The sequence below is a fragment of the Colossoma macropomum genome, unplaced genomic scaffold (genome assembly GCF_904425465.1).
Source record: "Colossoma macropomum unplaced genomic scaffold, Colossoma_macropomum, whole genome shotgun sequence".
Classification (NCBI taxonomy): domain Eukaryota; kingdom Metazoa; phylum Chordata; class Actinopteri; order Characiformes; family Serrasalmidae; genus Colossoma; species Colossoma macropomum.
The window spans coordinates 10,447,693-10,466,990 of NW_023494798.1; the positions used below are offsets into that span (position 1 = coordinate 10,447,693).

Here is a 19,298-nt window from a genome sequence, read left to right on the forward strand (position 1 = left end):
TGCAACTGGAGGAGTAGAGAGATGAAGTCTGGCAGTACTAGAGCGGTGCTCCTAATGGTCCACTCCATCGCTCCTGGCTGCGTTTTTTCTCTCCTTGCAGATGTTAACGAGGAGGATTAGATAGGCCTGTTTAGACATTCATCCTGCTTAAAGGAATACTTCAAAAATCCAATTTGGATTTTTTTCCTCGTGCTTCAAATGCAGTTGATCAGCCAAGCTGGTGTCTGAAGTTTGCTTCTTTGTCTCATGCTGACTATAAGCTCATTTCACTCAACTGACCTTAAAATTCAAAGTGAGGGTAAGGTGGGAAAAAGCGACATCTGGTTCATGAACTACTTGTTCTTTAAAGCTGGTTCTTTTCAATGAACCAGTTCAATCGAATCAAATGTTTCTGTAGCATCACTGCAACTTTCTCAGCAAATTTTTCTATGCAATTTATTGTAAAATTGGGCAACAGCTCATGATTAGTAGCCCAGCAAGTTATCCTCCCTGAAGTTTGTGTGGTTTTATGCACCAAAAACAGTTTTTACATGACCAAATTCTCTTTATCCATTAAAATTAAACAGGCTGATTTTGTTGTTTTAAAACTGATATATGTGAATGAGCTCTGTTCTGATTGGCTGCCCTGTATTGTGCCTTCAAAATGCAGTTGAATCCTGAAACACCCCTTATAATTTCAGTGAGAATGGGCGGGGCTAAACTGTTGTATGCTTAATAGTTGGACATTGTAACGTAGGGGCTGATGAACCAGACAATTCACGTTATGTTACGTAAACAATGTTTTTCTATACTATGAGCCCCTTATGTAATGTCTAAAGTAAAGACTTGCTTATTCTGACCCTGTATGACACACTGTTGTATATAAAAACAAGTGTTTTGCACACATATAAACAGAAGCACCAGTCATCCCAAAGATTGAAATTTGTCTGTACCTTTGTCCATTGTTGCAGATCGGCTACTTGAGCAAATTTGGAGATTATGAAAATTATGCACATTTGATTTTTCACCAAACTACTGCTTTAACACATTAAATGAATGAAATAAAATGCCAGCAAGTCCTATAACTCAAGAATATCTCAACCAGTTTGCACATTTTTCCTGTAATTGCTGAATAAAAATCCTTAGGATGTAATAAGACTCATTTTTTTCAAGCATCTCAGAGTGAAATCAAGCCTCCTAAATTCGTGTAATCCAATTCAGTGCTGTGTAAAAGATGTAAACTGATCCCAGATCAGCATTGGTGCTCTGAGAAGTTAAAAAAATATGATCCCCGGATTCCGACATGATTAGAGAGGCGCTATCATGGCCTGCTGATGCTCCCTGACTGCCCAAGCTGTGCACTCCCCTTCACTCCATCTCCTTCATCATTCATCTGCACTGGTCAGACATGGAGAGCTGATTCACTGGCCCTAGTGGCATCTAACGAGACTGTGAATAACAGAACAGAGCTTCAAAACAACTTCGTGCAGAAAAGTTCCACAGTGGCTGGAACACAGTGTGCGAGTGCGCTGTGTGGACACTGTCATCTGTCATGCAGGTTCAGGTTATTTATGACTGACTTGTTATTCTAAATGTCACTGCCTCGAAATGCCATTTTGCGACTGACCTTGCTAATAGAGAAAATAACAACAACACAATACGTTTGGCCCAAATCCACCCCGGGGAGGTGCGTGCAGGGCCTAGAGGCATGCAGAGGGCATGTGTTGGTAAAGACAGCGAGATAGAGAGAGAGACAGAGAACAACAATAACAACAACACTTTGGAAGTGAAGTTTCCTCAAGGCAGGCATGCCTGCAACCAGATAGGGACACAAATAAAAGAGGCCTGCAGGAAATAATATGACATTCTCAAATGATATATATGACAGTCTGGATTCAACAGAATACACCCAGCACCAGCTAAGCCTATCCTGAAATGACCTCTCCTCCTTTTACTTTTACTGATAATGCAGTCAGTGCAGACACACAGTGAGGGCGGGCAATATGATAACATGCTACCATCATTGCCAAGTTTATCTGGCTTCAAAACCACTCATTTAAATCTGCCGCTACAGAAGTTATGCTGTGTTCATGCCATCCTATCAATTTCAGAGTAAAGAGGCGGAGCATTCCATGTTGTATCATGTTTTCTACCAGTGTGTAAAAGATGCACAGGGCTTCATCTGGTGTTTGATGCACACAGGGGGTGCAAGTGTGAGCGCAATGGCAATTAATATGGTTAAAGGACCTCTTAGACTAAAAAAGTTTCAAAACTGCTGCTTTACATATCAAATAAGTGCAACAGCAGCATTCATTAATCACATTATTAATGGAAAACAGTAGATAAAGAGCAGAAATATCCATTTTTCAATAACAAAGACTGCCTCTTTTTTAATCTGACATGCAGGAATCTCTCGTGTTGCTGAAAAAGTTAGCACTGACGTGGACGAGGCCCATACTTGTGAGAAAATGGACACAATAAAACAGCAAATTAATCAGGAGAGGACAGTTTGCTGCAGCCAAAAAAAGTTTCTGTTTAAAGCATTTGGGCCCAAAATATTGTTGAGTTATGTGTTCAATGGGTTATATGTAGTATGGAGTGAATTCCAACTAATTTTGAAATAGTGGATCTGTAAGAGATCATGAGGCACAGGAATGAGGAAAACAAACAAACAAAAACAAAACAAAAAAATAAACTTTGGCCAAAACTAATTTAGGGCTTACCTTTTTAGGTGGCAGCACTGGTGTTGCACAAAAATATAGCAGCAGGCAGCGGAACATCTGGTAATTATTCAAAAACAGCTAATGTTTTGAATCAGAATTGAAATAAACAGTGTCACACTGGATGCTGATGAGGTACATGAAGTATTTTCTCCTCAGTGGACGATATTTTATTGTTTCTGCACCTTAGTTAGCCTAGTTAGCAATAAAATGCAAAGCTTTCTCGCGATGAAATGTAATGAATACCTGAACAGTGCATTCAGTATTCGAACACTGGCATTATGGAGAGTTTATCCAGAATAAAACCCTTTGAGAATGAATTCATTAACACACATTTTAAACCTAATTTTGTCACAAAGCACAGCTGATCATTTCATTATATCATATTACGTTATAGATTTTTCATTTTACTTTATTTGTCTTTATCTAACAGCAGCTATAATTGTGGCTACATGGTAATTTAACCTGCATCATTAGAAATATCAGGTGCCGCACAGCATGAAATTAGTGCATTATGGAAAGTTTATCCAGATTAAAAAACTTTGAGATATTAATCAATTCATTAAAACAAAACTGAAACTTAATTTCTAATGTCACATATCACAGCTGATCGTCTCATTAGAGCACATTATGCTACACATTTTTCATTTTACTTTGTCTCTGATCTAATGGCAGCTATTATTGTTGCTACACAGTAATTTAGCACTATAGTTCGAAAAATATCTTTTTTTTTTTTTGTTGTTGTTGTTGGGTCAGTTAATTTCAGTCATAATTTTAAGGGTCCGTTCAGTCTCAAAACTTGAGCTTGGACAAAATTTTGTCAAACTCAGGTCAAGTTCGGAGTCAAAACTTGGAGCCGTGGGTTGGGCTGTATTTGTGTTTGGACCAAAATTTCAGGCCTGATTTAAAGTTCTTCACAATCAAATCATCGGTATGAATGGCAATCCATGGCACAGAACTTGTTGAACACAAATGGTTTAAGGGGCTTCTGTAATTGAACTGTCACAGCATAAGAGACATTAAAATAATGATTATACTGTATTCACAGTATCGCATTTCTCAGGGGATTTTAAACACCAGCGTTTGGGGCAGAAAATGAACATCCCACTCCATCTGGAATGAGCTCTCTCTCTTTTAATCTCTCACTAAGGTGCAGTTCCCTTCACATGAAGGTTATTTGGCTGGTGACAGTTGGGGCCTGCATACTTAATAACTGCAAGAATAACCATCACTTACAGACCACATCTGTTCCTCCCTCCCCGGTTAATCGTACTTCTAACTGCCCTCATTTTGAGATCCTCCAGCTTTGTTCGTTTTTTTAATGCGTTCGTCTGCACACGGCCATCCCCACCGCTGCACTCGCTGCCAAAGGTGCTCTCTCCACTGACAAGCATTTCATGCTAATATCCCCTTAACATGGTGGGAGACTGATTAAATTTTGTCCAAGCTTTGTAAAGGGGGAGACTGCAAACAGATGTTCCAAACACATCTCTGGCATTACAGGGGAAAAGCTGCTTCAGGAATGAAGGTTAATTATTGTGTACGCCTCTCTTGTGTGACCAAAGTCCTAATTTATTCAGCAGTAGCACAGTCGTGCTGCCAACAGGAAGACAATGCATCACTTCTCCCAAGATGCATTCAGTAAATCATTTGTTTTTTTGATGAAAGTTCCTTAAAATTTGAAGTTTCAAGCCATTGGGAATGTTTTGGACGAGTTTACCATGAAGTGTGCAATTGAGGAACTTTAGATGCCAATGAAAGTGTCCAAGCCAAGCTTGTCTACTCATATCATAACAGGGAAAAATGACACAAAAGTAAACGACGTGTGTTGATGTGCTTTTTATGCAGGGAAAGCAAAACCGGATTGGGTCTCATTGGGATCACTTTTTTGGTGAAAAGATGTAAATGGAGACCGTCCAGAGTAAATTCGGATACGATCACAGAGCACATGTAAACACTCTTAAAGACACAGACACTAGTTAACAGGCCATTCTGCTAAAAAATAATACCAATTAAAAGAATAAACACTACAAAGAGTTTCACCAACTCACGTTAGCTGAAGCTCTGCTCATGGCTCTGCTTTGGTTTGGAGCTCTGAGCATTAAAATGACTGAACAAACTACAAGATCACCCATGATGCCTAATCTGAAGAATGACAGTGTAAATGTGTACGTTTTACAAACTTGACATTGTTTTCTTTTTTCTTTTTTTCTTTTTGCCTGTAAAACTCAATTTTAAAAGGGCCTTAAGACTTTAGACACTGTGCTAGATAAACTAAATTTGAAATATTGAAATATCTGTAGTTCTAAATAGAAACTGAATCTGTCTGTAATTTTGTCCTGATTTGTTAATTTTCTTAAAATTGCTTCTTATCCCAGTTTTATCATGTCGTCATATTCTGTACGTAAGAGAACTTAAAACACCGCAAATAAAAGTATCCAATTTAAGTCAAGAGCTATTTTCGTTTTGCTATATTATGCAAAACTATTCAAAGGCTTTTATATTCTTTAAATATTAAAAGTTTGGGCACCCCTCAGCAAATTATATGTTTAGTTGCTTTTCTAAGTGGAAATAAGTCAACATGTCCTCTACAGAGAACACATTTCTGCACATTTTAATGCATGATTGACGTCATTTGCTGAACTTTATTGAAAACTATATTGGAAATCAACAAAATAAAATGGTCTGTGCAAAAGCTTAAAAATTGTATATTTTATGTAAATGTAAACTGTGCGCTAAAATTTGCATAATTGTGTTTCCTTTACATCATGTGTTAACTTGTATGTATGATGAGATGTTGAAAATGCAAACAATTCAATTAACATTCAATCCAAATGTTCTATAACAACGAGTTTAAACCTGACTTTTCAGCTTGTTTCGGTGTTAAAATGACAAAAATGTAGCAAAAATCTAAAGGATGCTCATTTTTACCCAGCAAAGCCAGACTTTACACAACAGTGTGACACACAACTTTTCATTAAGTTTAAATTAAAATAAAACATCTCCACTTTCACACAAATGTGGTATTAAGACATAGAAAGATGTGGTAGAAAGTTTAAAATTCACACTTACTCTTGCTTGAGCTATGAGTCAGAAATAAAAAAACACTGAATTACACTTGCTTTTGTTGTCGCTGACAATAACCAACTTCCCTGGGTTAATATTTCTGATGGATGCACTGAATATCATAGCCAGTAATAAACCAGCAACATCGACCAACGTTTTTTAGTGGAACAACAGTATCACCACAATAATCAGGACCTGCAGTCCTCCTTTAAATACAGCCAATTTCATCTGTTCCAAGTGGTTCTGAGCGACTCGCAGTGATCATTTGAGTTGGAACCTGCGAAAGCAGCAATTATGCCTGGCCACAATTCTGAACGCTGAAGTCAATTAGCAGCAAGAATCCATTTGGACAAGAGCAGCAGGCCTTTTATGCCACAGCCATTAGCATAGCATGAGCTCGCTGTGGGGGGGACGCATGGCTGATGGCAGGCTTACCTCCCAGGATATGACAAGCTCGTGTCTGCGCCCGTTCCCTCCGCTTACGTTGGCTGGAGCTACTGATGGAACTGCAGACGAGAGGAAGAAGAAAAAAGGAAAGCACAAATTTGTAAAGTGTGATTTATCGTCTGTATGCGAACACCAGCAGTGATAATAATGATTTTCAGTTTAAGTGGTATTTGTTCAATAAAACCTTTTTCTATTGTACAAAAGTGATTCAAAAAGATTAATCTGGTTTCAAAGCGCCATATTTTTACAACCATGAGGCGCCGAGGAACCAATTACAATCCAATTAAAAGAGGGGGTCATAGAGGAATGTCAGTGGAAGACGGCTCCCTTCAGTCTGAGAGGAGATGAGACCCCTGAGCAGAAAGCGTTCTGCGTTCTCCACTACAATAAGAGTGAACCCGTCATAACTGTGCAGGGTGATTTCCATCTGCAGTGAAGCTCCAACAGCTCAGAGCGTTCGTCGTTGGTTCCACAACACTGGATGATCTCCAAAATCGCACTGAAAGAGCTGTGAGTGCAGCGACACCCGACATGCTCAATCCAGTATGGGATGAGTTTGACTATGGTGTTGATGTTGTCCGTACAGCTGGAGGAGGTTCATACTGAGACCTTGTACAATTACATAATAAACTTTATGCTCATTTAAACCATTTACAGTTTACTGCATTGATCTGTAATGATTTACAAGTGAAATTAATCATTTTGAAATCAGATGAATCTTTTTGAATATCAACAACAAGAGCTGTCTCAAATGGTAACCAATGGAACTTCTAGTTCTAGGTCATTTTCCACCTGTTCGAGAGACAGCTGAAATCATTATAATGACCTCAGTTAATGATTATCTTTTGGGTCATTTTATTCCACTCTAAACGATCTAATATGACCAATTAACTACCTTGCTTGCTAATAAGCTTAACTAATTATCAGTTTTCTGGTGGCAAAGGTACTTTGTGCAGTGGAAAAACATTTAGTTATCTGCATCGCATGTGACTGGCTGGGTGTTACAGTTTCATTTGAATAAACATCTCAAAAAACATGAATGGTAAATAAAGCCATAGGGTCAGACATGGGCTGGACGTTAGGGAACCAGCCTTGTGACCGGAAGGTCGCCGGCTCGATCCCCTGAGGCAACAGTACGTGACTGAAGTGCCCTTGAGCAAGACACCTAACAACCAAATGCTCCCTGGGCGCTGTGGATAGGGCTGCCCACCGCTCCAGGCAAGTGTGCGCACTGTTCACTAGTGTGTATGTGGTGTTTCACTGCACGTATGGGTTAAATGTGGAGTTGAAATTTCCCCTGTTGTGGGACTAATAAGTGTTACTTAATCTTAAAAAAAAAATCTTTTTGGAAATCTACTTTTTGCTTAATTTTTCTAATACTGTAAAGTGTTTCCTACACACAGCCGCACACAGTTATCCTGACGGCCACCGAAGTATGTTTGTTCCACTTGGACAAACACTAAACATGCTATAACATGTCTGTTTGAAAAAAATGAACAAAATGAATTTCATAGTGTTATAAATAAACATAACACAGAGTGTCACTGATGCAAAACATCACTCTTTTTCCATGTGGTCATCTCCCTGACCTAAACTTTACAACTAGACTTTCACTTAAAAGAAGCTTTTGTTTATCCAATTTTATTGTTACGATAATGCTAATTTATGCTAGCACCTCTTGGGGATTTCCCTTGTTATGTCAGCTTACTTGTTGCCTTATTTGAATACCTGATTCAGTGAACAAATGCTATGAGTTTGAACATACATGTATATATATTTAAATATGCCTGCCCCATATTTGTTTCAGACCTGTGGTAAACACAGCTGTGCCAGGCTACCTTTGGTGTAACTTTATAAGAATAAAAAACAAATAAATCCACTGAAAAACGTGAGGTTTCTTTAAGTATAAGGTACTATTACTCCAGAAGAATAGGATGCAACATCAGAGCAATGTAATTAAGGTTTTGCCTTTCAGTTTCCACATGACATCATTTGTTGTATTGCCTTTCATGTTGTTTCACAGCTGAGATCTGGCAAAGAATCTTCTTCACACTCCAGCAGCAAAACATTCATTTTGTAATTGTATAGTAATAAAGAGGTAAAGTTCTAAAAGGCTAACCAGTGGTCTTCAGTGGTCTTCGCACTGCAGTGTAACATAATTGCTTTCGGGTTGTAAGTGAAGACTACGCAGTGATTCTTTTCAAGATGCATGATTTGCTTTCATGATTAATCATAAGGTTCGAAATTCCAGTGGTATGTAGGCTTTGATGATTCCATTGTTTACTTTAGGCTAATTAATGTCTTTTTGGCAGCTGATGTGAGGGAGGTTCACCCACGGTCGTCTCAACTGTCGCTTTCTTACAAAACTGAATCTCTGATTTGCTTAGCAAACAGAAAGTGGCAGCTCACGTGTCTAAGGGAGAAAAAGGTGGCAGAGCAAACGCATTCACTCAGAGAATATCTGACAGGTGGTCCCAGATAAGTGAAAACAACAAGGGTAGCAAAACTGCACGCATTCCAAAAAGCACTGACCTTGACGAATCCAGGACACAAAGCATATACGGATCATTGATCTAGCCTATGGTGCAATCTGTGCAACTGGTATAGACAGTATCCGCTGTAAAAATCCATTGAATGACACCTGTTTTCTATTTTTGGCGAGTTCTGTTGCCCTTGTATGTGCATTTGTTCCAAACAGTGGTGAGGCAATGTTTTTTGTTCTCCATAAATAGATAATTCTGCAGTTTCTTGGCCTGCAGGCACAGCTGCCTTAACTCAAACACCAAACTCATTTAAATTCATGTAAGCGGCTTATTTTGCACTTCTCCTCCAATTAAAACAGAATAGGGTCACAGTGGGAACGCATGCTGGTCATAGGCCGCTGTAAGAATGTGTCACAGCCCGATTTCAGATGCATAACTACACATTCCCTCGAGTGTTACAATATAAACACTGGAAATGGTGACTACTGTGCTCAGCTGGAGGGCGTCTCGCTCGACAAGGATAAGATTCAAGATACTATTTGCTTCTGCTCTCCAGTGAATTTCGTTTCACTGCTGTCATGTTTGTCCTACTGTAATCCGTTTAATTCTGTAACAGAACATTTTCACTGTGGCCTTTAGCCCGATATAAGAAAACAAATACATGTTTTAGAGCGCTACCACTCTTCCCTCCACACGTGATATTTGTGACAACAAATCTGGCAACACACTCAATTTAGAAGGGACAAAGCAGACAACAGAACTGACACTGTTGTGACAACAAGTTGTCATGTTGATCACTGACTTGTCACAGTAGGAAACGACAGTTGTGGCAACTTTTAAGACATTTAATTGACATTTCTAAACAACGCTGGCTCTGTTGTTAGTTTGAGTACTTGCTAGGAGATATCCTCTCTATCATGAACAGACGGAACAGTTTTCTTTTATTCGACGTTTCCTAACGTTCCCTCTGCTGCACAAGTTCTGACCACTGCTACTGTTGGCATATGAAGAGTTCTGTCTTCACTGAACATAACGCACCACAGATGTGATAACACTTCCAGAGGTGTTGCAGAAATTATGCAGACAAAAGGAAACTGTCATCGCAGTCAGATTTTCCATGATATCATTCTGTTTGTGTTTTGTTCTTTTTTTACCCTCTTATTCTCCAGGGTATATTTTGGTTTGTCCATCTGAATTTACGTGACCAAATCGTAAGGCAAATTATTCAGTAACTGCATGAAATAAATGTAAATTTTTATTTATTTATTTATTTATTTTTTGTAAAAGCTCCCCTCAGATTAACAGAACATGTGTTTTATGATACACATATTGCTATAGGCTTACAATTTACTGCGGAAACCAAAAATCTTAGACGCTCTTTGTATTATTTTATAAAAATAATTTGTACAGAGCAGATCACTGAAGAGACGCCATCTGTTTATAGTTTATAGCCCAGATTTGTGGAAAAATGAAGTGAGTTCAGCTTCTTTTATTATAAGGGTTTAAAATTACATCACCCATCTATTTGACTGGAAAGAAGACAGTTACAGCTCTCATACGACCCCCACCTTTTGAATGTAGCTTATGAAATATGAAAGTTATGAAGAATATGATGAAGTGCGTATTGGAACCACTGGTGGTCTCGAGGAGTTGAAAAGGTTAAATTACTTGAAAATGTTAACTTCCCCCTTAAACTGTGTGAATTTTTGTGACAGACAAATAGAAAAGGTACAAAAATATCTTCTTTCATGAACTTACATCAAAGTTAGGAGATATTTAGTCTTCTCCTACAAAGTTAACATTTCTTATGACAGTGACATCATGTCTCTTGCGTTCTGATGTGTATATATCACAAATTCATATCCAAGTAATGTGTGAGCGATGACATGACAAGCACCTGCTTCTTTGGTCCGGACAGCCCTAGATGGTGTGCTGGGGTCTCCTGTCCCAATAGAATTGGTAGCCACCACTCGGAACTCGTATTCAACCCAAGGGTTCAGCTCTACGGCCATGGCAGACTCCATATCTCCGGTCACGGGCTCTGGATCTAGGGGTTTCACATAAGTATAGTTAACCTGACATTATCATGATTATGGTATCATCATTATTATGTCATTATATGTCATCGTATGACATTCCTTATCATGTTGTCATCATTATCATGATAAATCAAGGCATTTTTCTGAGTATATTATGGGTATCGTTAGTACTTTTAGAACAATGGCAGGGAGATTAAAAAGTCTGACTGTAATTATACCAGACCAATTTTAGACTCTTTTAACAGGATATTACATTAGACTTGGAAAACAATAGGCAGGGTATAGCAAGGATGCACTGATCATGAATTTTTACGGCTGATTCTGATTTACCTTTACCCTTAAATGCACTAGCACATTCAGTTCTTTCTATTATCCCGACTTGCAATATAAATAACATTCTTTGCTTTTAATGGGACAAACGGCAACTGGAATCAAATAAAGAAGTAGATCAAATATAAGAGGTAAGTGCCTATTTAGCACAACAATTCACGTATAATAATGCTATGAATTTTTTTTACAAGTGTAGCAGCAGCATTCAAATACGGTGCGAGTGCTCTTATCTTATGTTATTTATTGCATAAAATTGCATCATAGATCTGCTAAAATAAAAACAATAAATAAGCCTACTGCCAATTTCATGTTTTGAGCAAAAATTTGCCGATCCTGATCTTGGCTGATTCAGATTGTGCCTCCCTAGCTGTATAGCAACTAAACAAAATGCAGAACACCTCACCAAGTTAACTATTGTTTTTTTATGTTACTTCATAAAATGTTAAGCAAAATGATATTTGATTCAGAGAAAAACATTTTAAGCACAACATTAAACAGATGGTAGACTGGAGAGGAATTCCAACCAGACTGCACCATGAGTACTGTACAGTGCAGAGGCAGAAACATCTGGAAAAATATAGAAAGTCTGGGGCTGTTTTTCTTACAATATTCTTAGCACGCTTCTGTTCATACACATCAGGTGCCTTTTGAAAGAATCCTTTTAAAAAAGAAAATACAGTTTTGTTATGGTCTGTTTAAAATAAATGCTACTTGGTTTGACGTTTGTTTCCTGACATGTTTCTAAAGTAAAGCACACATGTCCAAATACTTTTTAGGGGCCAGTGTATGATGACGCATATGCTGCATTGTAACTGAGTATCGTGACGTTATTTTATATACCCTTAGATACACAGAGCATTTCATTCAGAGAGCCTCCGACGTCTAATCACACTAAGGCCCAATCCCATTTCTTCTTTTTACCTCTACCCCTTGTTTTCAAGTGTCTCCCTAACTCCCTAAGATTTCAACCACTACCCCTTGGAACTGAGTTACAAGGAGTAGTGGTTGAAATCTTGCCCTATGAAATCGGACAACCCTCAAAGTAAAAAGAAAAAACATTACTTCATTAACAGCTACTAGCGCTGCTCTGTAGGTGACCCTGCCAGTCTGCAGTGACAGCAGAGGAGGGTAAAGTTCAGCTCCTCACTGCTGGGCTTTAGTTACATTTAGGGCATCATACGCCTTCAAAGAGGGGGGCAATTATTTATTATCACCCACCACTAATTCTTCAGGGATATGAAGCTGAAGTCAGATATTCACCAGATTCTTGTTCAAATCTTCCCGTTCCACCTTAAATGGTGCAGCAGCAGTTACATTCTGGCGCTTCAGGCGTCAGAAATGCTGGACTATTCAAGGTGGAACGGGAAAGTTAGCTAGTTACCGAGACATTAGCATGCTATTAGCGATTTTTTATGCTTGTTATGAAGAAAACGACCATAATACACAAACAACATTAAACTAAGATAATGTAATGGTTATTAACAGAGAATTTAATTTTTGAAAATTCTCACGTGTGTGATTCTTTGGTCTCTTGTTCTCCATCTTGCTGTTTTTTCTTTTTTTCTCATATCACTCTGTTTGGAGTCTCTGAAAAACCTCCATTTAGAGGGTCATGTAGCCCCAACATTTCGCCCTCCCCCTCCATCTCAACAAAAATCGGGACACCCTACCCCTAGACGAGAACACGCAGGGAGTGAGTGGTAGGGGCGAGGGGTGAAATGGGATTGGGCATGTCCTGAAGACAATAACATACGCTGAGCCAGAGCTGACAGACAAAACACTGACAAACAAAACTGACATCGTTACAGTTAATGTGAAGGCTGATCCAAACACACCGCCAACAATGATTCACACCTGAAAAGATGTGATTCTTCCAAAAACTCAAACTGGAACTCTTATCATTCACAATTATAAATTATTAATACTTTGAATGCAGACCTCTGTACGCTTCTCTTCTGCAAAAGTGAGGCTGTAGCTTCAGGCGAAAGACCTGCCAATCTCCTTCAGCCTGGTAGGACAACGTTGTGTGACATAAGAAAACTGTAAGTCGAGACACATTCGGCTTCTCTTCTTCACTCACTTCAGCTTGGAAGTCGTGGCGTGTCAGCCCAGCGCAATAAATGTATTCCAACTGAATAAGTAAATCCCAGCAAATCCCAGAGCTTTAGAAGCATATTTTAAAGGGCAAGTTTTGACTACACTGCTTATATCCCACAGGACAGTTTTCAAGAACCATTTACAGCTCATTTGCCAAACTACCTTTGAGACAAAAAACTTATTAGCGTAACAGAATTACGGCAAAAAATAGCACAGGAGCCACAGAAGGATTTAGTACAGCCTCTATAGGAGCACTATCAGTTGACAATAGCAGTAAGGTCAGAACACCTGAACAAGTACCTAAATGTCACAGAACAAGTGTTATTAATATACACATATACATTTTAGGGCTGCTGCTAATTTGGAAGACAATTAATCTAAAAGTTATTTTACTGACGGGTCAATCTAAATGGTTAAATTCCAACAACAAAAGCAACAGAACAAAACAAAGTTGACTTTTACTTTTAATTTCACAATAAAGACAATACCAACAAAATCAGTAGAATCTTCAATAACATCAGCTGTTAAACAGACAAAGCTGTGCTGTAGCTTTAAACATATGGAACGTCTTCCCAAGCGAAACACGATACAATAACAGGCCACAATAACAGCAACTCAGAAAGCTTTAGTCATATTATTATTTAACAAAAAGCAATTTATAGGCTGTAAAAATATTATTTATTAAATCTATAGTGAGAGGCTTCTTGGGGGTTACCACTATCTGATATGAAAGGTGCCACAAATATTGATTAAGAGGCTACTTAGTCTGTAGGTCAGAGTCAAGGTTTAGGGTTACGAACAGCCTCTCAGTCAGAAAATCGAGACTTTCAAAAAACTCTACCCAGTCTTCTGGTGGCACATTTACAAAACATAAAAACAACCAAATCAACCACAAATGTGCAAAAATTGATTTATTTGTAATTGCTGCAGTATTATTATGATCATTTTTATATAATGTAGATACCCTGATGAGCCACAGCAATCTGACCACTCACAGGTGAAGAAAATAACACTGTCAGAGTCAGAGCATCTCCAAAACGGCAAGGCTTGCGAGGTACCATGTTCTTTTACATCACATGGAAGGCCAGGTATGTGCACGCCGTTAACCTGGGAAGTGACTGCATGCGGGATTGAATGTGGGAAGACTAACAAGCCAGTGGATGGAGTGTGATGCTCAGGGAAACCCTGGATCCGGCATTCATGCAGAAATCAATTTGATACGTGCCACTTAACATCACTGCAGACCAGGTACACCCCTTTATGCCAATGGTATTCCTTGATGCCATGCTGCACACATTGTTTGGCAATAGTTTGAGGAACATGATGAAGAGTTCAGGTGATGCCCATTGAGCATCTGTGGGATGTGCCGGAGCAACAAATCTGATCTGTGGTGGCTCCACCATGCAAATTACAGGACTTAAAGGATCTGTTGCAAACGTCTTGGTGCCAGTTCCCAAAGGGCACCTTCAGAAGTCTTGTAGAGTTCATGCCTTGCCTTGTCGGAGCTTTTTTTGATGGCACGCAGGGAACCAACAGCTTATTAGGCATGTGGTCAGAATGTTTTGGCCAATCAGTATATTGTCAAGGTATATACATTCTTGACAAATTCGGTTAATCCAAGGCATAATATTTGTTATTTCTCAGGCTATGAAGACAAATTTCAGTGAATGGCACATAAAAGACAAAGGCATGGTTTGGTGTCCAAAGCTGGCTTCCTTCTATGACATACCGTTACCCTTTATTAATCTTTTTTGTGTCTTTTAATACTAAAAACAGTACTACCAGCCATCTTAAAGGAATAGTTTGGTAAAAACTCTAATTTACTCAATTTCCCACTCACCACAGATGTATTAGATCAGCCAAGACATGTCTGGTGTCCACATTTGGCCTCTTGTGTTTAGTGCTGAAGCTACTAGGTTCATGCTGCTAACAAACACTAGACGTCATCAATCCTATCTGTAAATACATCTCTAAAACCTTCCTCAACCTACTCAACCTACACATTCAGGTTTTCATTAAGGTTGGGCGAACTTGTTGATGCAGTTTACGACACAGTATGACGGACTGTGAACTCTAAAAATGCAGAAAACCTAGCGTCTGTCATTGTAGACGACTGGTGGTATCCTATTGACACGTTTGTGCAATCTTAATGTAGACGTGAATGCAGGTTTAAGGGATGTATTTATGGAAAAGATTTGAGTGTTTACTGACTTCCAGTGTTTGCTCAGCTCCACTGCATCTGGGGTGATTAGATTAGATTAGATTCGATTTTTTGCTGAACTACTGCTTTGAAGCCTGAATTCTGTCTACACTTTTATACATTTGTATAGATAACATCGTCACGCAGGATTACTGAACAACCGTGTGAGGCGAGTGTGTGTTTAAGGCATGCAGTTTGCACGATCCTAATTGGTTTAAATAAGCTTCCATTCCTTGTCAGCCTTGTAGCTCCAGTGTAAAACTCCCAAACAGTGTCTTGGCTGATTGACTACATTTAGTGTCAGAGGAAAATTGTGTAAATTTGATTTTTCGCCAAACTGTCATTTTAATGCGAGTCTGCTCCGTTAAGACCGGCGGTCTTTGAGCACAAGCCGATAACAGTGTTTGCTGAGAACTGATCTACAGCAAAGCCTCTTTCTAGCCATCCTCTTGGTAATCTCTCATTCAGCACTCAGCCAAGTTCTCACCCTACATGTGTCATCGTAGGGAAAACTCTTGTGCGAGTGGTGCACATGAAGAACCAGAGTGATTCATCCAGCTATAAGCCATTACACGACTCTGCTGTCCATATATGGCAGCCTGGATTCAAACAGATTAAGTAAACAGATGTCGTAAATCAGTGGTGCTTTGACATTAGGGGATAATCACAAGTGCTATTAGCTTCAAGGTACACAAAATAAAGTCATTTAACTCCCGAGAGGCTGATGAAAAAAAGACGGATTAAATTACATTATCTTCCAAATTATTGAAATAAAAATAACTATTAAAAAAAAAGCTTTGTAATTTCAGAGGAGCGGAAGGTTAATTTTGTAGAAACCCGGGAGTTAATTTGGCAGTTTAAACCAATGACATTTACTACAAGCACAACAGATGTTTAACTGAGGACCAGCACTTGCTTCACATCCACACAGGCTGGTGTGATAATGAAGGCTCGAGCAATCGTTCAACAGGGTGGGGGGCAGTGCTGTTCTTTGACAACAAAGGAGTTCAGAAAGCTTTTCTTAGACCGTGAAAGATGAAGTATTGGAGGAGTGAGAGTCCATTAAAATATCAGTGCATGCTGGTGGCTAGAATAAAGCCTTTTGCAGCATTATGAATTCCACTCCTTTATAACAATGACCCTGGGAGGGGAGAGGTCAGAAAGGTTAGTGTGCCTGCTTGTCCAGAGGCAGTCTTCTCAGCTACAAAACAAACCATTTCATTAAGCACACCTCCTTGTTTCTAAACTCTTTGTCCATTTTATCAGCTCCACTTTTGTAGTTCTACAGTTGCAGACTGTAGTTCATCTGCTTCCCTGCACACCACCACAGGACCACCACAGGACCCCCACAGAGCAGGTATTATTTGGGAAGTGGATCATTTTCAGCACTGCAGTAACACTGACATGGAGTTTTTAAACACTGTGTCCACTCTCTGTCCACTCTATTAGACACTCCTACCTTGTCGGTCCACCTTGTAGATGTAAAGTCAGAGACGATAGCTCATCTGCTGCTGCACAGTTTGTGTTGGTCATCCTCTAGTCCTTCATCAGTGGTCACAGGACGCTGCCCACAGGACGCTGTTGACTGGATATTTTTGGTTGGTGGACTATTCTCAGTCCAGCAGTGACACTGAGGTGTTTAAAAATTCCAGCAGCACTGCTGTGTCTGATCCACTCAGACCAGCACAACACACACTAACACACCACCACCACGTCAGTGTTACTGCAGTGCTGAGAATGATCCATCACCCAAATAGTAACTGCTCTGTGAGGGTCCATGGGGGTCCTCACCACTGAAGAACAGGGTAAGAGGGGGCTAACAAAGTATCAGAGAAACAGATGGACTACAGTCTGTAACTGTAGAACTACAAAGTGCACCTATATAGTAAGTGGAGCTGATTTTTAGAAATTCTTAATACCTCTTGTGAAAACGTAGCTTGAGTTAATTCACGTGTATTGTGCTTGACTTTGACTTGGCCATAATTGTTCACACAACTGAAAAATGTGATGCACTGAATTTGCTTGATTTATAAATGCACACGACTTCTACATTAATAAAATATTATCAAAACAATGTCTGTCAGTTTCATTTTCCTTCAGAGGTAACTGTGTATTGATGTATTTTATTTATGTGAAACTTCAAGTAATCAAGCAAATGCAACGCATCATTTTTTTTTAGTAAAGCATGTACATTTATGTGTTGTGATGTTTTCCAGTTCTTTTTTCTCACAGTGGCATGCTAGACAAGCCCTGATATGACTTGACAGTATAATGTTAGCAATTAGCTGATCTGTAGCACAGCAATTGAAGCAAACATGTCAATTATGTGTATTTCACCACAACACTAGACATATCTCAGAAGGCTGCAATGCGCCAATGATCCTCACAACTGTTCACAATGTCTTTTTACTGTGCGCTCTGACCAATCACAGTTTCCGATGGGTGTTCCTGTGATTTTTTTGATGAATGAAGGTCAAATAATGGTCCAGTCTTCAAACATGTTAAATTGAAAACAGCAATGCAAGTATTTCATTCATATTTATAATTCAAATATTCAAATCTTTGGTGTCAAGCTGATATAACGCACATTCATTTTTTTCTGCCACTGGGTTGGGAAATGACATAGCACATTATAGTAACTGACTTTGTAGCTTAGTGTATATCACAGTGCCATAATCATAATGGCTTACATCTTGAAATAGCAAAATGAAATTCAATTTACTGACCACAGAAATTTCTTACTTTTGTTCATATGACCAGCATTATGTTATTGTGACAGATACTGAGCTACAAATCTGCCATTTCACCCCAGGAAGTGTCATGAGAACCTAATGTGAGAAAAATGTCAGACTCATTTGATCTTGCAAATAAATAACAGAATGTTCTAGACTTTTGAAAAATTTAAAACAAAAAAAGGTTATGACAAGTAAAATTTGTGCCAATAGCTGTGTCCCAGTTCAGGGGCTGCATCCTTTGGAGGCTGCATTTGAAGGCAGACTGTGTCACAGCTATTGTCACAAATTCTTTTTTTGTTTTTCGAAGGCTTCTTCATATGTGGCTAAGAAATGTGTCCTTTTCCATGGCAACGATTCCATTGGTGGATCCTTCGTCAGCCAACATATCCTGAGGCTCACTGCAAGGATTTGAGAATAGCTGACGATACAGATGTTTAAAAAGCCAATGTGGTCTGAAGCAAAACTCACGCTAACGTTTCGTTTTGTTTTAGGGAACAAAGAGCCGACAGAGAGAAGCATCTCCAGCTCTAATAAATGAAAAAATAAAAACACTAAAATCAAAGTTTCTCAATCTTTAAAGAACTTTAAAAGAACGTGACAGGAGCGGCGTTTTGTGATGCAGCGGTGAGGGCGGGAGCAGCGGTGCTGTGACACAAACAGGAAATCCGCCGTAGAGCAGACCGTCTCGTTTCAGTTCAGCTTTCGTGGGTCTAAGGATGTGATCTACGAAGGCTGAACCGAAATGAATGCAGCCCCTGATTTGGGACACAGCGATTGACCATGTTAAGGCCTTTCTATAAAAAAGGTAAGATTTTTTTTTTGTTTTTACATTTACATTTACAGCATTTAGCAGACGCTCTTATCCAGAGCGACTTACAAAAAGTGCTTTGTCTATCCAGAGAAAGTATCTTCGCTAGTTACCGATAGGTTAGAGAGAAAACCAGTCCTGAGCTCAGATACTGCTAGAATCAGAAAGTCATTGACACCCAGAGAAAAAGGAACAGTTAAACACAGAGCAGTGCTGTACAATACATTACAATCAATACTTAACTCAGCGCTCATTTAAGTGCTGTATAAACAGATGTGTCTTCAGTCGTGTTTGAAGACAGCGAGAGACTCTGCTGCTCGGACAGCCAGTGGGAGTTCGTTCCACCACCTGGGTGCCAGCACAGAGAACAGTCTTGATGCTTGCCTTCCGCGCG

At 39.2% G+C, this 19,298-nt stretch overlaps 1 protein-coding gene across 1 annotated transcript in view; it reads right to left on the reverse strand.

Moving 5' to 3' along the window:
• Positions 1-19,298, reverse strand: part of cntn5 (contactin 5) — a 355,095-nt gene that overhangs the window by 16,645 nt on the left and 319,152 nt on the right. The window contains exons 17-18 of the mRNA XM_036585173.1: positions 10,593-10,742; positions 6,201-6,271 (exon numbers count right to left, since the gene is read on the reverse strand). Of these exons, the coding sequence (XP_036441066.1) occupies positions 6,201-6,271; positions 10,593-10,742 (221 nt within the window). The remainder of the gene's footprint in view (positions 1-6,200; positions 6,272-10,592; positions 10,743-19,298) is intronic.